We start from the raw sequence: 27383 nt of genomic DNA on the forward strand, positions 1-27383 counted from the left end.
AGGTTCAGTGTGCAGAGACCCCTGGCCACCCCTCCTGTCCCCGCCTTCCTGTGGCTGCTTTAACAAATGATTACAAACTAGGGAGTGTTACACAGACACATTTGTTGTCTCACAGTCCTGGAGGCCAGAGGTCTGAGATGAAGGTGTGGGCAGGGTTGGCTCCTTCCAGAGGTTCAGAGGGAGAATCTGTCCCACCTCTCTCCCAGCTTCTGGGGGCTGCCAGCAATTCCTTGGCTTGTGGGTGCATCACCCCTTTCTCTTCCTCCGTCTTCAATGGCCTTCCTTTCTCTCTCTGTTTCCCCTCCTTTTCCCCTACAAGGACACCTGTCCCTGGACTTAGAGTCCACTCTAAATCCAGAATGATCTCAAGATCTTTCATTTAATCATATGTGCACGTGCTCATTCAGTTGTGTCCGACTCTTTGCAACCCCATGGACTGCAGCCCACCAGGCTCCTCTGTCCATAGGATTTCCCAAGCAAGAATACTGGAGTGGGTTGCCATTTCCTATTCCAGGGGATCTTCCCTACCAAGGGATTGAACCCGAGTTTCTTGCACCTCCTGCATTAGCAGGCGGATTCATCCTGGGAAGAAGGTCGCATTCACGGATATGGGAGGTTAGGGTGCGGGGGTGTCTTTTAGTCAGGACACCACTGATCCCACGATACTGTAGATATTTTCCCATAGGGGCCTATCACTCTTTAAGTTTTTGTTTAACCTCCCTCCCCCAGATTCAATCAGAAAAGTATTTGTAGTTCAGAAACCACATGCCAGCATTTGCCCAGGGTTGATGAGCATAGATGTTGAAGAACTAGGGGTGAGAGGGATGAATTTTGAAAACATTACACTGAGTATAAGAAGCTAGACACAAAAGGCCACTTACTGAATGATTCCATTTATGGAACATCCAGAACAGGCAAATTCATAGAGACAGAAAGCAGATTAATGGTTGCCAGGGACTGAGAGAGGGAGGGAGTAATGGGGAGTGAGTGTACCCACTGATGGGTACGGGGTCTCCTTTTGGGGTGATGAACGTGTTCTGGAACTAGCTAGAAGGGATGTTTGTACATTTTGATACTGAGCTGTACACTTTAAGTGGTTAATTTTTCTTTTGTGAATTTCACCTCAATTTTTAAAAAATGAAAGTAAAAAAAAAAGTGGATCTGAAAAAAAAAAAAAAAAGTGAATCTGAAAAATATTTATGCTTCTTTGTTTTACGAAGATGATGTTCCAGGCATCCAGAAATTCCTTATCCTTACCCAAATAAAAGATGTGGAGATCTATAAATAAACTTTAACAATGTTACATGGGGTCCTTAAACTCTGCATCCCTTGAAGAACATTGGCCAACCTGTCTAGTGCCTATCATTATTAACAATATATAATAATGATATAATAACATATAATAACTTAATCATGTCATTATTATTTTCTACCCTGATTACCACATTGCAGGTCAGCAGGGTGAAGCAATGTGCTTGAGGCCATCTACCAAGGAAGGAACAGAGTAGATTCAAATGAGGTTAATGCCAAAACCAGCTCCTTCAGCTAATGACAGGAAACCAAAGCAAGTTATGTGACCACAGGCCATGATCCCTAAGGAGAGGAGGCTCTGTGCAGGCTTGTTATCCATATGAGTGAGGATCAAACCTTTCTTGAAGTCAGAAGGCAAGTCAGGGGACTGTGTGAGGAAAAGGGTCTCCCAGGTGCCAAACATGCAGGGGTCAAAATTGGTTGTTGTTGCCCCAGCACCCAGGCCTTTCCCGTTCCTCTTGTTAGGTCAAGCTGTTTGATGATGCTGGGCACGTGAGTGCAGAGAACCCATGGGTGTCTCAGGGCAGGGCTCCATCCTCCTCCTCCTGGCTAGGTGTGGCAGGGAACCACACAGGTCTAACCAGCTGCCCAAAGGGGTGACTTTGCAGGCAACAGTGCCAGAGTCCCCAGTCAATGAGGGAAGGGGAGGCCAGGGCACTCGGGGTGGGAAAGGACATTACTGCATTTTCTTTTAAAAAATTTTTTTAAATTTTATTTCTTTTTCACTGTGCTGGGTCTCCATCACCGTGCAGAGAGTAGGGGCCACTCTCTAGTGGTGGAGCACAGGCTTCTCATTGCAGTGGCCTCTCTTGTTGCAGAGCACAGGCTCTAGGGCACATGGCCTTCAGTAGCTACCACATGCAGGTTTCGTGGCTGTGACCCCCAGGCTCTAGACCACAGGTCAATAGCTGTGGCTCCTGGGCTGAGTTACTCTGCTGCACGTGGGATCTTCCTGGCCCAGGGATTGAACCTGTGTCTCCAGCATCGGCAGGTGGATTCTTTACCACTGAGCCATCAGGGAAACCCTACTGCCTTTTCTAAGCTATGCGTGTGGGATTATTCCTGGGCTCCAAGAAATTATAAGGACAACACAGTATTACTGTGTCCATCAATAGGTGAAGGGGTGATGAAGTTGTGGCTCATACGTAAGATGGAATACTGTGAAAAAGGAAAGGAATGAAAAGGAACCAGTGACTGATATACTCTGCCTCAAATTATATATAGTGAAAGTAACCAGATGAAAAGGACTACACTGTATGATTGCATTTACATGAAATACCTAGGAAAGGCAAATCTATAGACTTAGCACATCAGTGGGTGCCTGGGGCTGGGGGTGGAAGTGGGGATGGACTTAAAAGGGGCCATGAGAGATTTCCTCGGAATGATGGGAAAAATTATAAAGCTGGACTGTGGTGATGGTTGCACCACTTGGAAATTTCAGAGTATGCAAAACATCCCACAATAAATCTAAATAAAATGAAAATTTTAGAAAATCTGAATAAAATTCAAAATTTGAAATGAAAAGGATTAAACCTAAACAAAACTTAAAAATTTTTTTTGACTGTGCTGTGGGCTTGCAGGATCTCAGTTCCCAACCAGGTATTGAACCTAGACCACAGCAGTGAAAGCCCAGAATCCTAGCCACTAGGCCAAGGAAAACTCTCAAACTTAAAAAAAATTTTAAATCTAAATAAAACTAAAATTTTTTAAGTAAAAATTAAAACTTAGACATTTTAAATCTAAATAAAACAAAATTTTAAATCTAAATAAAACTTTTTTTAAAATAAAAATGAAGTAAAAATAAAACAAAAAGGCAGCCCCTAGCCCAGATGCTATGGCCAAAAGGTAACAAAAACTCTAAGCAAAGAAAGCAAAAAACCAAAAACCTATGAAGTCAGTCATCACTAAAAAACTGTACCTCTACAACCAAGTGTTGCGATATCCCTGATGCTGAATGTCCCTACATCCCTGATCTAAAGGATGTCTTCAGATTCATCTCCGTATCTATTTGGCTGGTTATCGATTTAACACTTGGGAGCTAAGTAAGGGCAGAGACCCACTCACTCTTGATGACAACTCACTCTTCAGGACCTGCTCAGTAAGAAAAATTCCAGAAATGTCTATTAAATACACACTCAGAGGCAGTTATGGTTTGGGGACCTAGCTCAGTCTCTGGAGTCCAGAAGGGATTCAACTTCTCTAAGCTTTGGTCCAGAGATTCAGTGTTTCCTGCTTGAGTTCATCCAGACTGTCTGTGCATAGTCTCAATACATCCATGAATGGGTGTGTCTGTGTGCCAATAAAGCATATTTAGGAAGGCTTCCCTGGCGGCTCAGTGGTACAGAGTCCACCTACCAATGGCAAGAGACACAGATTTGACCCCTGGCCCGGGAGGATCCCACATGAAATGGAGCAGCTAAGCCGCGCTAACTGTTGAGTCTGTTCTCCAGAGCCGGGAGGCTGCAACTTCTGAAGCTCGTGCGCCTGACAGCCCATGCTCCACAGCTAGAGAGTCACCCTCACCCCCTGCAACGAGAGAAAAGCTCGCACTGCAACAAAGACCCAGCACAGCCAAAATACATAAAGAAAATTATTTTAAAATAAATAAAAAATATATTTATGGACATTGAAACCTGATTTTCATAGAATATTCACGTATCCTGAAACAGTATTCTTTTGGTTTTCTCCAATTATTCATAAGGGGCTTCCCTTGTGGCTCAGATGGTAAAGAAGCCGCTTGCAATGCAGGAGGCCCAGGTTTGATCCCCAGGTCAGGAAGATCCACTGGAGAAGGAAACAGCAATCCACTCCGGTATTCTAGCCTGGAGAATTCCATGGACGGAGGAGCCTGGTGGGCTACAGTGCACGGGGTCACAGAGTCAGACATGACTGGTGACTTGCACAATCTATCTAATCATTCATAAAGGGAACAAGAACACACGTAACTACTGGGCAAATAAAAGCCGCTTGGTCACATGGTGTGTAATTCCCTTTAGCTGAAATGTCCAAAACAGGCAAATCCAGAGAGACTAAGAGCAGATTTGTGGTTACCAGGCGCTGGGGGAGAAGGGGATAGGGGGTGCTGGCTGATGGGAATGGGGTTTCCTTTTGAGGGGACGGAAATATTCTGGAACTATATAGAGGGGACGGTTGTACAATACTGTGAAAGTCCTCAATGCCTCTGAATTTTTCACTTTAAAATGGTTAATTTTATATTATGTGAATCTCACCTCCATAAAAATCACACACATATGTATGCATCTATAATTAAAATTGAAATATATGGGAGATATGAAGAACATTTTGTTGCACACCAGAAATTAACACAGCATTGTTAATCAACTATACTTCAACAAAATAATTTTTTTTTAAAAAGAACAATATTCATGACACCTTCATACACACACGCACACACACACACAGAGATACATATATTTGTAAAAAGCTACAAGTGAGGAAGTACCAGCCCTTGATTTAGTCAAATAAAAATAGCTTCCAGGAATGGAGGGCCTCTTCTAGGAAAAGTTTTTTTACATGAGGTGTCTCATCTTCATTAACATGTGACAAGGTATTCTCTTGCTCCTGTGATGCAAGAGGGACAGAGTTTCAAAAAAGAGAAGGCCATTCACTCACAGTTACTGATCTATAAGTGCCAGGGCCAGGATCTGACCTGGGGTTCTGGCTCAGCATCCCCATTCTGTTCGTTGCTCACCATGCTGAACAGACCTGCTGTGATGATTAAACAAGAGAAAATACATGCAGCTCTTTAGTGCAGGACCTGGCATACAGTAGGTGCTTAATAACTGTTCCCCTCTCCTGTCCCGCATCAATGAGACTGAGATAGTCACAGCCTGACTGGTGAGGGGATGATGAAGGGTCCTCATAGAAATCCATCAATCATCAACCAAACACAGTCTGCACCCTCCTACATGCTCACTACTTAACTGTTCGTAAGCGATAAGAAAACCCCAGAGACTGGAAGGCAAATTGGCAAGTGCCCTTTCTCAGTGGGTCTCTGCCACAAGCATGGCAGTACTAAGTCTTAGCTAAGGCTAAGACCTGCAGGAAAAGCCCACTTGCAGGGTCATCCCTGCCTGCATCATTTCTCATCCTCGAGAAACACGGAGCCTCGAAACATCAGGGAGCTGAGTTTGGCAACGTGCTGCAAAACACTTGTGCGAACTTAAGCAGAAATACCCTGACTGCCCCAGCTGGGAGTCATCGTCCAGTTGCTGCTGTCATGTGACTGTAATTCCTCTAGAGCGTTCACAATTTGTCTTGGAAGCTCAGCTGTATTTTAAGTGACGTGTTTTCTGTAGAATTCCTGAGTGCTTGCTCTTGGGAGTTGAGCCAAGTGCACACAATAGCTATTTGGGACAGAACAGCTGTTAAAGGGAGAGGCAATCTAGACTTGAGAAGAAAAGGGCAAAGTACAGGATCCTAGAAATGGCCAGGACCCAGTTAAAGGAGACTGGAAGCTCTCTGTGGGCAGAAATGGAGCTGTGTACATTTTTATTTTCCTCTCCACATCCAGTAGAATGTGGAGAGGAAGCTCAATATTTATATGTTGCTCAGACTCAAACTTTCTGATGTGCAAGTTTTCTGAGTTCTTAAAGACAGCCTGGCAAGAGATGGTAAATGTGAAGCTGCATGCCCACTCACCTGAAGACGGGAATGGCAACCCACTCCAGTATTCCTGCCTGGAGAATTTCATGGGCAGAGGAGCCTGGCATGCCTACTACTCCTCCAAGGCTTCACTGGTGACTGACATCAGCAATCAATCATGGACAGACATCACTAATCAATCACGGCACTCTTTTCCAGCACTGAATCTGGATGTAATCTCAGAATCTGTGCAACCACAGTGCTCCAAACATTATCGATGCATTTGAGAGAAATGATATGCCCCCTTGGCTTAGACTATTCATGTCGGGCTGCTAGGAGAGGGTGGGAGGACTGGGGAAAGAGATGAGAACAACCATGTCATTATCAAGAGACATAAAGTTCCTGATTGGAAGAGAGGGCTGGTGGGGCACACAGGGCCAGCCCCTAGCCTTTAGGAACTTACCCATGACAGGCAGAAGGGTACTCATTTACTTAGCACCCACTGTGAGCTTCAGCATCAGCAGTTTGATTACTGACCATGGAATCCTTGGACACACGCCTTATTCTCCCCCACTTAGCAATGGGACAGGCTGCTCGGAAGCTTTGCCAAGACACCCCAAGACTTCTTCCCTGGTGGTCCAGTGGTTAAGAATCCGCTTGCCAATGCAGGAGACATGGGGTTGATCCCTGCTCCGGGAAGATTCCCAGGTGGTGCTAGTAGTAAAGAACCTGCCTGTCAATGCAGGTGATGCAGGAGACACCGGTTCAATCCCTGGCTGGGAAGATGCCCTGACTAAGCCCATGCGCCTTAAGTCCTGAGCGCATGTGCTCCAGAGCCCACAGGGCCTAGAGCCCGTGCCTGGCAATGAGAAGTCTGTGTACCACAACGAGAAAGTAGTCCCTGCCTGCCACAAGTAGAGAAAGCTCACATACAGCCACAAAGGCCCAGCACAGCCAAAAATAAATACATAAATAAAAGTTTTTAAAAAGGAGTAAGTCACCCCACTTCTAAGAGGTGAACTTGGGGCCTGACTTCAAGTCCAGAGCTCGTTTTCCAAAAGTATCATCATCTGAGACGTCACAAACACACATGCCCACACAGGACGGGGCGCAGCCTGGGTAGCAGCGAGACAGACCCACAGCCAGAGAGGGGCCCTGCCCTGAACTGCTCGGTGCCAAGTCTCTCCCTCTGCCCAGGATCTCCTATCTGGCTCACTCCTCTATGCCCATAATCAAGCAGTAAGGACTCCTATCGCACCATGAAACTGAGGCTTGGAGAGGTTACCTGATGCGCCCACGGTCACACAATGAGAGTGGCAACTAAAGCTCACGTTCCTCCCACCCACTGCTGGGACTCTGGGTGGGTTTCCTTCCCTGGAGGCCCTGCTGAAGCGTCTCACGCTGTCCCGGGGGGTCCTCGGTGAGTGGCCAGGATCCTCACGTCGTGTTTGTTTCCACACCAGGTCCTCAGCTGGGCCTGGGGGACACAGAGATGAGTCAAGGGAGGCCCCTGACTTTGAGGGGCTCCCTTCCTGAAGAGGAAACTAGGAAGGCAGAACAGCTGGCTACCATGATATCTGAGCTTCCTGGGGATGCCACAACACGCGACACAAACTGGGTGGCTTAAGGTAACAGAGATGTAGCCTCTTGCGTCCTGGGGGCCAGAATTCCGAAACGAAGGTGTTGATAGGGTTGGTTCCTTCTGATGCTCCGAGGAAAACATCTGTCCCAGGCCTCCCTCCTGGCCTCTGGTGACCCCCGGCAATCTTCAGTGCCCCTTGGCTTAGAGCTACAAATCTCGTTTCTGTCCCCACCTTCACATGGCCTTCTCTGTGTGTGTGTCTCCATGTCCTTTCTCTTATAAGGACACTTATCATTGGGTGTAGGACCCATCCTCACCCAGGATGGTCTCATTTCAAGACCCCTAATTATATCTGCAGAGATCCTCTTTCCAATTAAAGTCACACTCACAGGAAACAGAAGTGAGGACTTGGACATAACTTTTGGGGACATATTTAACTTATGATCACCCACGGTGACAAAGAAGGTGCACAGGAGGCTGGGTGAAGGGGAGAGAGTATAGACAATCCCACAGGAGTAGAGAACTCCCAGCAGAAGCTCCTAAGGCTGCAAGAGATGGAGCCAATCATTTGCTTGCTCATTCCTCTGGTGAACATTGATTGAGCACCCACTGTGTGCTGAGCTGGGCTTGAGGAACACACACAATGGATCCAATATAGACCTGGCTCCCATCCTCCTGTGAGTCATTCACTATTTGTGAGAGAGACAAAAAAAAAAAAAAAAAAAGCAAATGGGTGGATTAAAATAATGATCAATGGCGAAAAGTTCTGTACAACAAAAATATAGGCGGTGGAGGAAGGCACTGTATGCCCTGGGGAGGGTTAGTATCTGCGGGGTGAGGGAGCCAGGAAAGCTCACATTTACACTGAAACACACAGTCAGATGAGCTGAGGACAGCCTTTTCAACAGAGGATGCTGGAACCACTGTGTATCCACATGCAAAACAAGACAAAACAATCAGCCAAGCAACAACAACAACGTTAACTCCAAACCGATCATTCACTTCAACATAAAATGCAAAACTGTAAATCTTCTAGATGATAAGGAAACATCGAGATGACCTTGGGTTTGGCACTGACTTTTCAGATACAAGACCAAAAGCACAATTTGTGAAATGGAAAACTGATAAGCTAGCCTTCATTAAAATGAAAAACTTCTGTTCTGCAAAAGGCACTGTTAAGAGAATCAAAAGACAAGCCACAGATTGGGAGAAAATCTTCACAAAACACCTACCTGGAAAGGGCTAGTGTTCAAAATACACAAAGAATTCTTAAAATCCAATAAGAAAATTAACAATAAGAAAAAGACCAAAAAACAAAAATAAAAAAAAAAGAAAAAGACCAGTTAAAAACTGGGCCAAAGAAGACATGCAGATGGCAAATAAGCACATGGAAAGGTACTCCACATCAGATGTCATCAAGGGATTGCAAACTAACACAAGATACCACCAAACACCTATTAAAATAGCTGAAATACAAAAAAAATTGACACCAGTAAATGCTGATGATATTAGAGATTTAGAGATACTAAGGGAATATTTCACACAAACACAGGCACAATAAAGGACAGAAACAGTATGGACCTAAGAGACGCAGAAGATATTAAGAAAAGGTGGCAAGAAAATGCAGAAGAACTATACAAAAAAAGATCTTAATGACCCAGATAACCACGATGGTGTGATCACTCATCTAGAACCAGACATCTTGAAGTGTGAAGTCAAGAGGGCCTTAGGAAACATCACTCCAAACAAAGGTAGTGGAGGTAAAGGAATTCCACTCAAGCTATTTCAAATCCTAAACGATGATGCTGTGAAAGTGCTGCACTCAATATGCCAGCAAATTTGAAAAACTCAGCAGTGGCCACAGGACTGGAAAAGGTCAGTTTTTCATTCCAATCCCAAAGAAGGGCAATGCCAAAGAATGTTCAGACTGCCACACAATTGCACTCATTTCACATGCTAGCAAGGTCATGCTCAAAATCCTCCAAGCCAGGTTTTAACAGTATGTGAACCATGAAGTTCCAGATGTTCGAGCTGGATTTTAGAAAATGCAGAGGAACCAAACTGCCGACATCCACTGGATCATAGAAAAAGCAAGTGAATTCCAAAACAACATCTACTTCTGCTTCATTGACTACACTAAAGCCTTTGACTGTGTGGATCATAACAAACTGGAAAATTCTTCAAGAGATGGGAATACCAGACCACCTGACCTGCCTCCTGAGAAATCCGTATGCAGGTCAAGAAGCAACAGTTAGAACCAGACATGGAACAACAGACTGGTTCTAAATTGGGAAAGGAGTACATCAAGGCTATATATTGTCAGCCTGCTTATTTAACCAATACGCAAAGTTCAGTTCAGTTCAGCCACTCAGTTATGTCTGACTCTTTGCGACCCCATGGAATGCAGCACGCCAGGCCTCCCTGCCCACCACAAACTCCCGGAGTTTACTCAAACTCATGTCAACCGAGTTGGTGATGCCATCCAGCCATCTCATCCTCTGTTGTCCCCTTCTCCTCCTGCCCCCAATCCCTCCCAGCATCAGGGTCTTTTCCAATGAGTCAACTCTTCGCATGAGGTGGCCAGAGTATTGGAGTTTCAGCTTCAACATCTGACCTTCCAATGAACACCCAGGACTGATCTCCTTTAGGATGGACTGGTTGGATCTCCTTGCAGTCCAAGGGACTCTCAAGAGTCTTCTCCAACACCACAGTTCAAAAGCATCAATTCTTCGGCTATCAGCTTTCCTTATAGTTCAACTCTCACATCCATATATGACTATTGGAAAAATCATGGCCTTGACTAGATGGACCTTTGTTGGCAAAGTAATGTCTCTGCTTTTTAATATGCTATCTAGGTTGGTCATAACTTTCCTTCCAAGGAGTAAGCGTCTTTTAATTTCATGGCGGCAATCACCATCTGCAGTGAGCCACCCCCCAAAAAAGTCTGCTACTGTTTCCACTGTTTCCCATATGCAGAGTACATCATGTGAAATGCCAGGCTGGATGAAGCACAAACTGGAATCAAGATTGCCAGAAGAAATATCAATAACCTCATATATTGCAGATGACACTACCCTAATGGTAGAAAGCAAAGAGGAATTAAAGAGCCTCTTTGACGAAGGTGAAAGAGGAAAGGAAAAAAAATCTGGCATTCAAAAATGCAACATTCAAAAACCGAAGATCATGGCTTCCATTCCCATCACTTCATGGAAAAAAGATGTGGAAAAAATGGAAATGGTGACAGACTTTATTTTCTTGGGCTCCAAAGTCACTACAGATGGTGACTGAAGCCATGAAATTAAAAGACATTTACTCCTTGTCTAGGAAGAAAAGCTATGACAAATCTAGGCAGCATATTGAAAAGCAGAGACATTAATTTGTCTGGAAAAGTCCATATAGTCAAAGCTATGGTTTTTTCAGTAGTCATGTATGGCTGTGAGGCCTGGACAGTAGAAAGGCGGAGCACTGAAGAACTGGTGCTTTTTGACAGCAGGGAGATCAAGTCAGTCCATCCTAAAGGAAATCAACCTTGAATATTCATTGAAAGGACTGATGCTGAAGCTGAAGCTCTAATACTTTGGCCACCTGATGTGAAGAACCAACTCATTGGAAAAGACCCTGATGCTGGGAAAGATTGAAGGTAGGAGGAGAAGGGGACGACAGAGGACGAGATGGCTGGATGGCTCACTGACTCATTGGACATGAGTTTGAGCAAACTCTGGGAGGTAGTGAAGAACAGGGAAGCCTGGTGTGCTACAATCCATGCAAAGAGTCGGACACAATTGAGCAACTGAACAACAAAACGCTGACAAGGATGTGGAGCAACCAAAATTCTCCTTCATCCCTTGCTGATGGAAACACAAACGGCACAGCTACTTTGGAAGGCAATTTGGTGGTCTCTTACACCAAGCTAAATAGTCTTATCCTACAATCCATCAGTTGTGTTCCTAGATATTTATCCAGTTAATTTGAAGACTTGTCCAGGCAAAACCTGCACATGAAACTTTACACCAGCCATGCTGCTGCTGCTGCTAAGTCACTTCATGTCCGACTCGGTGTGACCCCATAGATGGCAGCCCACCAGGCTCCGCCGTCCCTGGGATTCTCTAGGCAAGAACACTGGAGTGGGTTGCCATTTCCTTCTCCAATGCATGAAAGTAAAAAGTGAAAGTGAAGTCGCTCCGTTGTGTCCGACTCTTAGCGACCCCGTGGACGGCAGCCTACCAGTCTCCTCCGTCCATGGGATTTTCCAGGCAAGAGTACTGGAGTGGGTTGCCATGGCCTTCTCTGTTACACCAGCCATAACCAATGTCTATTCAGTTGCAACTATATTGGCCCAAACTGGAAGCAACCAAGACGTCCTTCAAAAGATGAAAAGACAGACTTCCCTGGTGGTCCAGTGGCTAAGACTCCACACTCCCAATGCAGGGGGCCTGGGTTTGATCCCTGATCAGGGAACTAGATCTCATAAACCACAACTAAAGATCCCACATGTTGCAACTAAGACCTGGTGCAGCCAAATAAATACATAAAAATAAATATTTAAGAAATAATTTACTACTATCATCATTACAAAAAAATTGGTGAATGGATGTAAAACTCATGTCCAACTCTCTGAGACCCCATAGACTGTAGCCCACCAGGCTCCTCTGTGGATGGGGATTCTCCAGGCCAGAATATCGGTGTGGTTGCCATGCCCTCCTCCAGGGGATCTTCCTGACCCAAGGATCGAACTGGGGTCTCCTGCAGATTGTTTACCATGAATGGATAAACGGTGGTGTACCCATACCATGGATGGTATGGATATAATTGGGCTATTACTACAAGGGACTATTATTCCTTGATATAAAGAAATAAGCTATCAAGCCACCAAAAGACAAGGAAGAATCTTAAATGCATGCTGCTGAGTGAAAGAAGCCAGTGTGAAAAAGATACATACGTTGTGATTCCAACTGTATGACATTCCAAGAAAGGCAAAACTATGGAACTTAACCCAGGACTTAGAGGGGAGGGAGGGAGGGATTTTTAGGGCAGTAAAACTGTTGTATATGATACTATAACAGTAGATATATGTCACTATGCATTTGTTGCAACCCATAGAGTGTCCAACACAAAGAGTGAACCCTAAGGTAAACTGGGGGCTTGAATTAATAATATTGTATTGACATTGGCTCAATAATGATGCATCAATATGTAACAAATGTATCTAATGCAAGGTGTTAATAACAGGGGAAACTGTGTATTGTGAGGATATATGGGAACTCTTTGTACTTTCTGCTCATTTTTTCTGTAAACCTGGCACTCCTCTATAAAAATAAAGTTCATGAGTTGAGGGAGGAGGGGGTGGGAGATGAGCCAGAGCCCAGCAAGTGGAAAGTGAGAGGACTGAAGGCTTGGTGGAAGGCACAGTAAGTACCAAAGCCTGGGGGGCAGGGGGAAGATAATGTGCTTGGTATGTTTCAGAACCTGCAGGGAAACTAGAGTAGGGAAGGAAGAGGGATGGGCTGGAGACAGCTGTAGGACCTCTCTGAGGGGGAGGACGACCCAGGGGCCATTGGAGCAGAGGTCTGCAATTGCCTGAGAATCACACAACCTGGGAAACAAATTCGCCTCCCTTCGACTTCCCCTCATTATCGTTTGGGGAAACTGAGGCCCAGAGAACGGAAAGTCAATGAGCAAAGCAATCAGCCCTTCAGGTAAGCTCACAGGATCTCATCAACACTTCCACCAAAGAAGAAGCATCTGCATGACTCTCACAGTATCCCTGTGGGGGTAAGGCATTATTATGTTCTGCGGGCTCAGAGACGCAAAGCTACTTGTTCGAGGTCACATAGGGAGTGGTCAGTGGTTAAGACGGACTCTCCACCATCACAGTGGCTGGCCGCAAGAAGCATGTTGGAGCTCAACTTGAAGTCATCAGCTGTGCCTGGGACTGAAAGCACCTCTGGGTGCCCCACAGCTGGCAAACAGGGCTTATCAACAAGTGTTTGCCTAATCCAAAATCTGATGAATCACGATGAGCTGGCATACCCCTGAGGCTCCTTCCAGCGAGGAGGATCCAGGACTGTGGACCCCAAAGGGGGTCTCTTGGCGTCTGTGTGGTGGCAAGGCAGTCCTCCTGCAGTGGCCCTGGGCTTTGGCGGGGGGTGGGTCCAGATGCTATCTGAGACAAAGTCTCCTGACCCCAGGGAAGGCTTTCAGGTCAGGAGCTGCCTACACCCCTCCCCACCTGGCTGTGGGACTCTACCTGATTATGGACACCTCCAAGCCTGAACATGGGTGCTGGTATCAAGAGGCCAAGACTGGATACCAGCTCCAGGTTACACCATGAGATGCTCTCCCTCTGATGCCCACTTGGCTCCCGTTTCCCCCACATCTTGACTCACACATCTCCTCTTGGGTGAGGTTCAAAATTCCACACATTCTCTCTCTCCCCGTCTCACACACACTCACCACCTATCTCCGGCCCCTGCTTTCCCCCTAATAGTTGCTCGTTTGACATCTCCTCCCCACCCCCCATTATAGTGAAAGCCCCGAGGGCAGGGATTTGTCTGCCTGTTGGCAAACGTGTTCCCAGTGCTCACAGAGAATCAGCACGCAGTAACAGCAGGAGTGACAGTCCCTTCCTGGCAGGTCCTTGAGCATGGTGTGGGGCACCTAGCGGGCTGTGTTTAAGATGCTCCCAGGGGAGGCTTGTTGCCACTGGCCCCGCTGGTTCTGGGTCTGTGTTGTCAGATTCCTTGTCTTGAGTCTATTCACTTACATGAGTCAGAAAAGGCACCAAGCCTGCGGACAGCTGTCAGACCTCAAGCCTCTCCCAGCACGTCCAGAATCTCAGTTTCCCCTCCCTGAAGGGCTTCCTTGAGACAGAACGTCTCAAAAACTTCTTGATGTCATCATGCAAGCAGAGTGGTGGGCCTAACAGTGGATCAGGGCTTGGTGGGTCCCAAGGAAATGAGCCGCCGAGTCTCCCCATCCATCAGGAGTCCAGGGAACACCACTCTGAGCTCGCCAGACCCATTACCCCCATCCATCAAGGATTCTGGGGACCCTTCTGTGACTGCGGGGCCCATCTCCCCGTCCGTCAGGGACCCCGCTCCATTCACAGTCTCGGATCCCCGATGCCATCCCCCGCTCCGGGTCTTCCCTGTCCTCGCGCAGGCGGGATCCCACCGGGGGACAGCGGGGATCCCTGAGCGTCATTCTGCTGTTGTGGAGCGTGTGTTGACGCCGTCGCCTGGGAGACGGGCGGGGGCGGGCCCGGGGGGGGCGCGGCCTGGCTGCGCGCGCTAGGGGCCGAGCCGGCCGTTCAGGGCCCTGGCGGCCTCAGTGGCCACGGCCGCCGCCGCCCGCCGGCTTATATACCGCGGCTAAATTTAGGCTGCGCCCGGAGCTCGTCCCCATCCGGGACGCGTTTCCGCCGCCGCCGCCTTGGCCCTGCCCCCGCGCGCGCCGCGCCTATAAGGCTTGGGCGGGCCGGGCCGCGGCCCGCAGAGCCGTCCCCGCCCGCCCGCGCCCCGACCAGCCCGGCTTCGGGCAGCCTCTCACCGGTGTCCCGAATCCGCGTCAGCCCCGGGTCCCAGCCATGGCGCTAAGCGAGCCCATCCTCCCGTCCTTCTCCACTTTCGCTAGCCCGTGCCGGGAGCGCGGCCTGCAGGAGGTGAGGGCGGCAGGGACCGCGGGCGGCGGGGGCGGCTGGCTCAGGGTAGCAGAACGTGGGCTGCGGGGTAGGAGAGCGCAGGCGGCAGGCACGGCGGGCTCAGGGTAATGGAAGGCGGGTAGCGGGCCGCGATTCCCGCCCCTCCGCGCGCTCACGCCCGCGCGTATCCCCTGTCACCCGCAGCGCTGGCCGCGCACCGAGCCCGAGGCAGGCGGCACCGACGACGACCTCAACAGCGTGTTGGACTTCATCCTGTCCATGGGGCTGGACGGCCTGGGAGCTGAGTCCGCCCCGGAGCCCCCGCCACCCCCGCCGCCCCCGCCGCCTGCGTTCTACTACCCGGACCCCGGCGCGCCGCCTCCCTATGGCGCCCCCGCGGGCGGTTTGGTGTCCGAGTTGCTGCGGCCCGAACTGGACGTGCCACCGGGACCCGCGCTGCACGGTCGCTTTCTGCTGGCGCCACCGGGCCGCCTGGTGAAGGCTGAGCCCCCCGAGGCAGACGGCGGCGGCGGCTACGGCTGCCCGCCCGGCCTGGCCCGCGGACCACGGGGCCTCAAGCGCGAAGGCGCCCCGGGCCCGGCCGCCGCGTGCATGCGAGGCCCCGGGGGCCGCCCCCCGCCACCGGCCGACACGCCACCGCTCAGCCCCGATGGCCCCGCGCGCCTTCCTGCACCCGGCCCGCGCGCCCCCTTCCCGCCTCCCTTCGGCGGCCCGGGCTTCGGGGCGCCCGGGCCCGGCCTGCATTACGCGCCGTCCGCGCCCGCCGCCTTCGGTCTCTTTGACGACGCGGCCGCCGCCGCCGCGGCTCTGGGCTTGGCGCCATCCGCCGCCCGAGGTCTCCTCACGCCGCCTGCGTCTCCGCTGGAGCTGCTGGAGGCCAAGCCCAAGCGCGGCCGCCGGTCCTGGCCGCGGAAACGCACGGCCACGCACACCTGCAGCTACGCGGGCTGCGGCAAGACCTACACCAAGAGCTCGCACCTCAAGGCGCACCTGCGCACGCATACAGGTGGGCGGCGGGCACAGGCTGGGGACAGCTGCTAGGGCGCGCCAGAGGAGGGGCGTACTTGGGAACCCCCAAAGGGCGTAGCCCGAGGGTTGGGCAGGGGGCAAGGTCTTAGAAAGCCCCCTGGGGGCGTGGCTCGGGAACCTGGGGCGTGGGCGCGCCCCTAGGATCCTCCTGGGAGCGTGGCTCGGGACTTTGGGCAGGGGTGTGCACTTAGGAAACCTTAGGGGGACGCTGTGTCTGAGACTGTTGCGGAGGCAGGCTTAGGAGCCCCCTGGAGGCGTGGCTCTAGACACCAGCAGCGGACAGGGTGCGCCTCGGACCCCCGAGGAGTGAGGATCGAGAGACCGGGGAGTGGGGGATAATGTGCCTAGGATACCTACAGGTTCAAAAAGCAGCCGGGAGCACTTCTGGGAGCTGGTTAGGGGGTAGGATGGGTGCACCCGAGTAGCCGCTAAGCAGCGGGGTGAGTCCCGGGAGTCTCCGACAGAAGGGAAACTAAGACCCGCTCTCGCCCTCTCTCTGCAGGCGAGAAGCCCTACCACTGCAACTGGGAAGGCTGCGGCTGGAAGTTCGCGCGATCGGACGAGCTCACGCGCCACTACCGCAAGCACACGGGCCACCGGCCCTTCCAGTGCCACCTGTGCGACCGTGCCTTCTCGCGCTCCGACCACCTGGCGCTGCACATGAAGAGACACATGTAGCCCGGACGCCCCCCGCCCCCACCCGCGCGCGGCCGTGGCGGGTCCCACGCGCCGGGCACGGCCCCCTTCCAAACTGTGACTGGTATTTATTGGGCCCAGAGGACCGGGGCCGGGCACAGCGTGGCCACCGAGGGGGCGCCCTTCCCCGCCCCGCCCCCCCCCACGATGCCCGACCCCCAGCAGAGACTGAAGGCCCGGTGGGAGAAGACCACGATCCTCCTTGACGAGTTTTGTTTTCAAAATGGTGCAATAATTAAGCGTCGTCTTCCCCCCGCCCCACCGGGTCTACACTAGAGGATCGAGGCTTGATGCCTTGTGAAAAATAACGCCTTAATTTGTACTGTGCAACCTTTTTTATAATATTGTACATAGAGACTGTGATATATTGTATTACTGTAAATAAGACTACTGGGCATTTTGACAACCTAGTTGTTTTTAATAAGATTTTACTGTTGTTTTTTTTTTTTATTAAAAAAAGTTTTGCATCGTTTGAAAAAAAAATCACAGCCCTGGTCCGGCCGCTTGGATAACTGGGGGCTTGGGACACTTGGGAGGAGTGAGGGGATGTGGGGACAGGCAGCTTATGTAGAGGGCAGCCTGGCAGAGTCTGGGTGAGGGGGGTGCTGCCCCAGCTAGCACCCGGGGTTGCCAGTTGCAGCCCCCAGCTGCCAGGAACCTGTGGGTTTTTCTATAAATTTAAACACTGCATTTTAGGACTGAGGGAGTTATTTTAAGGTTGTTCCCTGAGCCATAAATTGCCTCCTTTTCCCTAGAGCTGGAGAAACTGCTTGCTGGTCTCACTGACGTGGCCTTCTCTAGGTTGAAAAAAGTCTTACCTCTTTTTGGAAGCTTCTGAGGTTTTAGCCAAACTTTTATAAAGCACAGACCTTTTCTTTTTTTGGAAGGGGTAAAATGCTGAGTTTCTGACCTGCATTGCCTTTCACTAGTCTTGCCTTTTAGCAGAATTTTTTTTTTTAAGATGAGTTCCCCATCCTGTTAGGAAAAAAAAAAGAAATACATGTTTGAGGGTCATGGATGGTGAGTGAGCTTTTCCAGAGGAGAAAACAAGAGGTCCAGAGAGGTAGCTATGGAACAGTGATGTCAGGGTGTCAGCCTAGTCTGTCTGCCTCCCAAGGGTCTCCAGATCCCACTAGAGTGATTTCTGTAACAAGCCACCTGCTGCTGATGTTGGAGGGTTAGAAGACCCTCCCCAGCAGCCCTTGTGTGACAGAGTCACATCAGAGCCCCAACCTTGATGGCTGGAGGTGTCCACTCCAGAAGTCTACCTCGTGAGCAAGACAGGATCCCCACACAGCACCCTGGATGCCTCGGATCAGGCAAGGAGGTACTGCTCCCTGCCAGGTTCCCCCTCCTCTTCCCCCTTCTCGGAGCCCTGGGTGGGTAACTATGGCCACTAACAATTGCACAAGTTGTTTGCAGAAAGTGAAAATAGCTTGTAAGCAGTGCCTGTTTTAAAAACACTCTTGCCCTGTTGCGACAGAGGCTGGGATTTCCTCCCTCCCTCCCTCTCTTCATCCTTCCTACCACCTCCACCCCCTCTCCCCGCCTCCCCAGCAGCCCTGGAAACAGCTGAGAGTGTTTGGCAATCCACAAAAAGCAGAAATGGAAGATGACAATCTGATTCATCTTTCTTGAGTCAATAGCCTGGACCCACTTCCGCTAGCGATGCAGGGCATGCGATTGTGCGTGTGTGAGCTTCTGTATCCTCTCTCTGCAGCTTTTGAAAAAAAAAAAAAACAATGATTCCAGAGCAGAGCACTGGCCCCCTCCATCTCTGGAAACACCCCCTCTTTGCTCGGAGCTGGTTTCAGAGGCACTAGGAGCAGAAGAATGACTTGAAAAAGATTTTAAGTAATTTTTGGTAGGGTCCTCTGATCTTTCTCATTGACTTCTTGAACTTGGGGTAAAACCATTTTTCTCGCTGGCTTGAAAACACCTCCCAGAGGCCTCTGGCCCCAATGAGAGGCTACTTGTGAAGGGACTGATGCTGCTGAAGTTTCTGTTTCCTGAGTACCTCCGACTGATACAATAGAAAGTGTCAGGCTCCTACACAGCTGTACCTTTCGGCAAGAGACATGGGCCTGCAAAGAGCCGGCTCGCACTGATTAATGCAGAAACCCTCGCTTATTGTTTTCTCTGCCCCTTTCTGAAACCCAAAGCTTGATTTACGCCTAACATCTTCCAGATGAGCGGTTCTCAGCCAGTGGCAATCCGGTCTCGAGATATTTGGGGTTGCCACAACTGGGGGATGCTGCTTGCCTCGGGTGGGTGGGTGCCAGGGATGCTGCAGAAGCATTGTAGCAGATGTGAGGCAGCTCCCTCCACAGAGAGTCATTCGGTCCCAGGGTCATTTGTGTCGCAATTGAAACACTCAGGTTCCTAAACTATCATCCTCATTCACCACTTTTATCAGCAAGGAGGGGGCTCCATCTCAGGGAGCAAGCTTCCATGACAGATGGTGCTACCCAGAGAAAAGTATGAATAAAAACTTCACTGCTGGGCCCCGTCTCCATCCCTGTGAGAAGACACAGAACACTTTTCCTTCCTGGTGTCCACTTGAGAAAATACAAAGTATTTATCAAAGCAGGAAAAAAAAAACTTTTTCCTTTCATTCTATAACCCAGTTCCCATCAAAGGTTTTTTGGAGAAAGGGATTGCTGGTCAGTGGTTGAGTTGTTTTCACATGGCTGTGACTATCACTGTATCTCTTGTTTTTTTTTCCAGGAAAGATTATAACTATTTTTCCATCTTCCTCCATGATACAGTTTTATCATCATTTTAAATGGCTTCATAATATTCCATTTAGATGGGCCAAGAGTTGCTTATGCAAACAAGCACTGGGAGTCTGTACATACATGCTGGGCCATATTTCAGATTGTCCCCCTAGGGCTGAAAAAGATAACGGTTTTGGAGGGCTTTGGGTATTGCCCAAAATGCTCTCCCAAGAGTGACTCCAGTGATGGGGGAAAGATATAGGAGCTATTTTTCTCGCCCAGGTTTCCTGTATGTCAGGGAGGCCCAGGCATCCTGCAGAATGATGTGGTGTGAAATGGGGGCAGGGAGAGCCTTCAGAGGAGCAGGTGAGTCCCAGTATACGCCTGACTCAGCACCCTACCCCATCAGCCAAGCTGAGCTAGCACACAGACTCAGCCACACCCTACAGAGTTTCAAGGAAACAGGTCAGTGATGAATGGCTCTCAGAGGCACCAGCATGAAGCAGCTGCCTGGACTCATGCTGAGCAGGTGTGACAAGATCAGGGTTTCTCAACCCCATCACCATCAACATCAGGGCCGGATCGTTCTCGGTGGTGGGGGTGAGGTCAGTGTGTGGGACTTTCAAGTCTTTCTCCCCCCACCACTTCTTTTCATGTTTATAGATATAGAAACAGACAGACAGATAGATGATATGGTGGATGGATAGATGACTGGATGGATGGATGGATATATAGATATGATGGATGAATGTGGATGAATGCATGGATAGATAGATGATAGATACGATGGATGGATGGATAAATAGATGATGGTTAGATATAATGAATGGATGGATGAATAGTTGAATAGATGGATGGATAGATAGATGATGGATATATATGATGGATGGATGGATGAATGGATAGATGGATGGATATATAGATATGATAGATAGATATGATGGATGAATGTATGGATGGATAGATGATAGATGATATGATGGATGGATAGATAGATGATGGTTAGATATGATGAATGGATGGATGGATAGATGAATAGATGGATGGATAGATAGATATAATGGATGGATGGATAGATAATAGATAGATATGAAGGATGCATAGATAGCTGATAATCTTTTTCTTAATCTCTCTTCCTTTCCTTCTCTCCACCTCTGTCCCATTCTCTCTCTCTCTCTCTCTCAATCTGTTTCTCTCCTCCACTCATTCATTCAGCAAATACTCCCAGTGCCTCAGTCCTGAGCAGAGTTCTGAGGAAGCAGAAGTGACTCAGCCTCGCCTCATCACCCAGAGCCAGTATCCACAAGTGCTTGTTGAATGACTAAGGCAGTGAGAACTTAAGCTGAGCTCCTGGCTGGGGCAGGTGCTTTTATCCCTTGATACAAATTCTCTTTCAACCTTCCCACTAAGCTGTGGTGTGTGGGGGTAGAGAATGGCCACCCCCATTTTCCAAATGTGGATAGTGGGTGCCAAGAGAGGACCGCTAGCCCCTAGCCCAGTGCAGGGGTAGCTGGTAGGGGCTGGGCTCAAACCCAGGTTGGCCCAATCTTGACGTCACAGCTCCTACCCACACCTGGAAACAGCTACATGCTAAACTGCATCAAACTCACCCTCTTCCTGCACACCACCCGGCGGGCCTGGAAGCCCCAGTGAGTCCTTTAGAGGCTTCCCTCTGAATATCCTGGAAAACTCATATTTCAGGAAAATCTTGGGCAAAGAAGAGCAGGCTCAGGAAACATAGGTGTCTGGGGGAAGGGAGCCTAACTGGGTGGATGGAGTTCCCTGAGATGTTGCAGTGAAAAGCAAAAGAAGGGAACTTCTCTGGTGGTCCAGTGATTAAAAATCTGCCTGCAAATGCAGGAGTCATGAGTTCAATCCCTGATCTGGGAAGATCCCATGTGCCATGGGGCAACTAAACCCATGCCCTACAACTACTGAGCTTGCACTCTAAAGCCTGTGAGCTCCAACTACTGAGGCCTATGTGCCCTAGAGCCCATCCTCTGAAACAAGAGAAGCCACCACGATGAGACCACACACTGCAACTAGAGAGTAGCCCCCAGCTCGCCGCAACTAGAGAAGGTTCACACGCCACAACAAAGGCCCAGTGCAGCCAGAACACAAACCAACTAGGGCATTGGACCCAGAGGCTCCTCTACATGGACCACATATTGGGGACAATTTCTTCTCCCCAGTAAAACCAGATGGTATCATATAGCAGGTTGTTATCATTCTAGAATAAATCCAAAGATTTCACTGTGGTCCGTGGGGTCCCACCTCCTCCTGCCCAACTCTCTTTCATGCCTGCATGCTCAATCAGCCACACTGTCCTCCTTACTGTCACCAGACATGCTCCTCTTCAGTCCTGCCTCAGGGCCTTTGCACCTGCTGTTCTCCAGACCTGAAATGTTGTTCCCTGCATTCTTCCCATAGCCACTAGTAGCAGCCAAGCCAAGCTGTACTGGGGGAATCTTTGAGGCCTCAAAGCCAGACACCACCAGATCTTCAGGGGAAAGGCAGGAGGCCAGCACACAAGGGGCAGGGGCCCCACTGGCTCTCACCAGACACCAGGGGAAAGAAGCTGGCCCTGGAATCTCAAGTCCCAGCACCTCTGCTTCTCGAGCGCAACTGAGGGAAAGCCCCTCAGAGGCATCCTCTCCCTGTCCTTGTTGAGGAGGAAACTGAGGCCCGGAGGTGTTTCCCAGAGTCATTCACTGGTGCTAGGACTCCCACTCTGAAGGTAGGGGTTTTCCCTTCACTGCGCACCTTCAGAAGGCCAGGTTCACTCTGGTTCATGAGAGAGGCAGAGGGAGGAGGCAAACCTCAACACCCCATCCTCCACCCATTTTAATTCTGCTTTCAGAAGAGAGAGAGGGTGGGGGCAGGGTTACATTTATGGCCACACGTGGGCTCTGTGAATAAACAGACATGCCTTCCAGACCTACCTCAGGGCCTTTGCACTTGCCTTTCACGCAGCTGGAAATGCTAGCCCGCTGCTCCTTGCCCTTCCAGGCCCTGTCCGTCCAGCTAACCTTACACACTCTCTGGGATGGAGGAATCAATGCCATCCTCTTGCTGGGCCACACTCAATGACTTCTTTCAAATGACTGGGCTCCTCCGGACCTGACTGCACGTTAGACAATGTTACCCAAACAGGGGGAGCTGGGGCTGGCAGGGCAGATGAACTCTTTGATGTGCCAGGGAGGTGAGCAGTGCACGGGGAGACGCAGAGAAGGGAGGAAAGTGCCTGAGGTCACACAGCAGGAAATCCAGAGTTTCTTGGAGTTCCGTCTCCCTGAATCCTTACCCAGCTTCCCCAAGGCTGAGACCCAGTGGCCATCCAGTCCTAGAAGGTTCTGCACCCCTGCCCCACCGGTCTCCTCCACAGATCCCTGAGCCTCTGCTGGGCTTCTCGGAGGACATAGCTGATTCAGCCTTCTGGGACCTCCATTTATCCTGCCTCCAATGTTAGGGCTCATGGATTGACCCACCTGGGAGGCAGAGGGATGGAAGGAGGTCCCACCTAGGGGGCTTTCAAGAGGGAGAAGGTGGATCTGGCTGGAACCCCCAGGAGGAGGCAGGGGTGAGTCAGGGATGCAGGACTGAAGGGCAGGGTGACCGCCAGCCTTGTGCCATGTCCCTCAAGCCCATTAACATGGTTCCTCCACCATAACCTTGGCCGGGAAGGCACCCCCCTTCTCTCTGAGGCCACACACCCTCCCCTACTCTTCTTTTGGTTCCCTTAGTATTTTTTACCCCAGAACCTGGAGGCTGGCTCTGACTGGGGGCTCCCTGGGTGGGACCTTGGCTGAGACCAACCATGAGAAGTAAACTCGCTATTCTAGGAGTCACACAGAGAATGGAGACAGGGACTCTGTCTGACAAAACCCTGCTTCAGGACTGAGTACCATATCCAGCCTCTGTCTCCTCCATTTCCTCATCTTCCTCCCGTCCATCTCTTGTTTTCTTTCTTTTTTCACTGTCATAACATACAAGACTCTTCAAAGTCCCTTGGACAGCAAGGAGATGAAACCAGTCAATCCTAAAGGAAATCAACCCTAAATATTCCTTGGAAGGACTGATGCTGCAGCTGAAGTACCACCTGATGTGAAGAGCTGACTCATTGGAAAAGACCGTGATGCTGGGAAAGATTGAGGGCAGGAGGAGAAGAGGGTAACAGAGGATGAGATGGTTGGATGGCATCACCAATTCAATGGACATGAGTTTGAGCAAACTCCAGGAGATGGTGAAGGACAGCAGTCCATGGGGTCACAAAGAGTCAAACATGACTAAGCAACTAAACAACAACAACAAAAATACACACAACAAAACTAACCCTTTTCTAAAGTTTTTTTTTTTTAATGTGGACCATGTTTAAAGTCTTTACTGAATTTGTTACAATACTCTGCGAGTGTGTGTGTGTCCACTCTCAAACCTGGGTCTCCTGCATTGCAGGCAGATTCTTTACCATCTGAGCCACCATGGAAGCCCTGTTACAATATCACTCCCATTTTATGTTTTGGTTTTATGGCTGCATGGCAGGTAGGATCTTAGCTCTCCATCCAGGGAGCAAACCTGCCCCCCGTGCATCAGAGGTCAAAGTCTTAACCACTGGCCCCCCAGGGAAGTCCCCAAATCAACCATTTTAACCAGTATTAAGTGTACATAGGTTCTGTGGCCTTAAGTACACTCACACTGTGGTTCAGCCATTATCACCATCCATCTTCAGAAATTTTTCATCTTCCCCAGCTGAAACTCTGGCCCCATTCAACACAAACTCCCCAGCTCCGACTCCAGGCCCTGGCACCCTTCACTCTACCTTCTATCTCTATGAATCTGACTACTTTAGGGAGCTCGTGTGAGTGGAGTCATACTGCATATGTCCTTTTATGGCTGGCCTAGTTCACTCAGCATCATGTCCTCGAGCTTCATTCATGTTATCACATATTTCAGAATTTCTTTCCTGTTTGAGGCTGAGTAATATTCCTTTGTGTGGATAGCCCACATTTGTTTATCTGTTCATCCATTGATGGACCCTGGGCTGCTCTCTCGTCTGACTGCTGTGGGTAAAGCTGCCATGAACATGCATGTGCACACATAGCCTTGAGACTCTGCTTTCAGTTCTTTGGTGATCGACCCAGAAGTGGAATCCTGGATCTCTTGTTTTCTTTTGAAAGCTTTATTCACCCCTTCTCGGAAACTCAGATGTGTTTTTCTTTTCTGAGCAGCTCGCCCAGGCCCAGCTGCAAATTTCTCAGAGTTCCCATCTCGCATCAACACCAGCTCACCACCGTCGGCTCCAACCAGTCACACTCTGCGCCTCGGTTTCCTCCTCTGTAAAATGGGGGCAACAGCAGAGGGGAGGGGAGCGCTGCCAGTGGCCTGGCTTTGGGGTCGTCCGGAAATGGGGTTTTCGCAGCAGCACAGGCTGTGCAGAGAGGCTGAGGCTCCCAGGGAGCTGGACCGGCCTGCGGGCGAGGTGCCACTCACACCCGGCACGCCCGTCCGCCTGCTCAGCCTACAAGATGCTCTGTGTGCAGCCAGGACCCGACCCTACCAGGCACAGAAGGCCCAGGACAGCCTTCTCGAGAGGGCACACAGACGCCTGGAGGCCAGGCCACGAGACCCTCCACCAGGCCAGGGCCTGAGCTAGGCCAACATCATCTGCCTGCACTCCGAAGCAGCAGAGGCCACTCAGCGGGATCGGCCAGCCAGACCTCCTGGGTCCCTTGGCCGCCCTGAGTCACAAGAGCTAGACACACAGGCCGAGTGCCTGCCGATGGCCCGTGCTTCCCAGGACCTGCTCTGTTTCAGCTTAGATCAACGTGAACAGAACGTGTTATTGACAAGCCTTTCTATTCTTCTCTCTCCTCTACCACTGTTTTGTTTTGTTTTCAATAGAGAGAGTCTGGAAACCAATTGGGCTTTCCTGATGGCTTAGTGGTAAAGAATCCGCCTGCAATGCAGGAGACATGGGTTCGATCCCTGGGTCGGGAAGATCCCCTGGGGGAGGAAATGGCAACCCACTCCAGTATTCTTGCCTGGGAAATGCTATGAACAAAGGAGTCTGGCAGGCTACAGTCCATGGGGTCGCAGAGTCAGACACGACTGAAGACGCAGGCGTGGAAACCAACAAGACTGAACAGACGTGTCTAGAACACTCCACCCAAAGGCGGCAGAATACACATGAACATTCCCCAGGATGGGCCACCAACCAACCTCAACAAATTGAAGAGGCTTGAGATAATACCAAGTATGTTCTCCGACCACAGTGGAATGAAATTAGAAACCCCAAACACGAGAAAGTTGGCAACCTTGGAAATACGTGGAAATGAAGTAACAATAGTACAGAGAGACCTGCTTTAAGACAAAGCCAGCAAATCCCAGAGGCGGGAGATTGGTTGCAGGGGCCTGAGCTCCAAGGCTAGGGGGAGGCAGGACGCGCATCCGGCTTTGCCAGGGGGCCTGTGTGGACCTGGGGCTCATCTGCAGATCTGGGGGTGGGGGTGGGACCTGTGAAGTCTCTGGTGTCCCCAGGGGATTTCTTGTGGTTCCCAAGGGGTTGTGGCTTACAGAATGGGAGCCTGTCCTGATGCACTTGAGTGACCCCAAACCCCCAAGGGCAGCTCCTGGTGGTTCCAGTGGGGTTCAGTGGGGGTTGCTTCTGAGAGTGTCCCCCAGCCGTCCAGACATGCTTCTCCCTTGCTTATTGAGAACATGTTGAAAACACTCTCCATTCCGGTCTTTAACGGTCAGCAGTCTCTCTCCTCTGAACCGCTGCTTCTTCCATGTCGCCCTTCACCTTTCATCTTAATCTCTGTCTCCCCACCACTCTGACTCATCCTGGCTCCTCCCCAACCTCACATCATTGCAGAGACTGTTCCTTATACCCCAAAGCCCTTTCCACGCATCCATGGGAAACCTTAATCCATCCTTCAAGGCCTAGCTCAAGCATCACCTCCTCCAGGAAGTCTGCCCCAATTCCCCCAGCCAAACCTTTTCTTCCCACCATGCAGGCCTGACCTCACTGGGGTGGAGACACCTGCATGGGTACCTGGCACCCTCACCCAGTGAGGCCTGAGCAGCCAGGAGTGAGGGCTGCTACCTACTTGGTGGGGGGCAGTTGAGGAGTCAGTACCCATGAGTGGGCCTAGCACTTGTGTTCCCAGGTCCTCATATGCAACCAAACTCCAAATTCAGGCCTTCCTAGGATGATAGGATTTCTGATCGACTCCAGGAGTCTGTGCTAATGCTAATGTGGGGTTGTGTGCAGCAGGCAGTGTAGACAGGACTTGGAGTCTGGTGGCCCAGGTCACCCCAGCTGACACTGGTCTTCTGGCTGTGGCCCCAGGCAACTGCTCAGTCTCTGGGAGTGAGAGCTTCCATCTGGGCTGGTCAGAAAAGTTAATCAAAGTCAGGTTCCTTCCCACACACTATGGGAGCTCAACCTCCGCTCTTTCCTCCGCCTCCATTCCTCCAGGAGAAGTTGAATCTCATCTGGGGGGCTCAGGCAGGGCCCAGAAGTTGACATCTGTGCCGCGCTCTGGGGATCGGCTCAGCCATACTTTGAGATGTGCGGCTGTAAACTGTCACAGTCATTCAGGAAATAGTTCTGCACCCGCCGAGTGTCAGATGCTGTTCACTGTTCGTGAGGTTGCTTTCTGGCCTTCTCCAGTACATTCTGATTGCCCTCCACCTCCAACACACCTGATTTCAACCTTGACCCCGAGTTGGCCTTTTGGGGACTGTCCCAAGACCGAAAGACACACTCCTTGGCTCACCCCCC

At 50.2% G+C, this 27383-nt stretch overlaps 1 protein-coding gene across 1 annotated transcript; it reads left to right on the top strand.

The window, feature by feature from the left end:
* The first annotated feature begins 14963 nt into the window (after positions 1-14963).
* KLF2 (Kruppel like factor 2) lies at positions 14964-17366 on the top strand. The gene is made up of 3 exons (XM_043467196.1): positions 14964-15158; positions 15342-16164; positions 16690-17366. The coding sequence occupies exons 1-3, from the start codon at positions 15084-15086 to the stop codon at positions 16863-16865; spliced, it is 1074 nt and encodes a 357-aa protein (XP_043323131.1). The 5' UTR covers positions 14964-15083; the 3' UTR covers positions 16866-17366.
* The last annotated feature ends 10017 nt before the right edge of the window (positions 17367-27383 follow it).

The sequence above is a fragment of the Cervus canadensis genome, chromosome 4 (genome assembly GCF_019320065.1).
Source record: "Cervus canadensis isolate Bull #8, Minnesota chromosome 4, ASM1932006v1, whole genome shotgun sequence".
Taxonomy (NCBI): domain Eukaryota; kingdom Metazoa; phylum Chordata; class Mammalia; order Artiodactyla; family Cervidae; genus Cervus; species Cervus canadensis.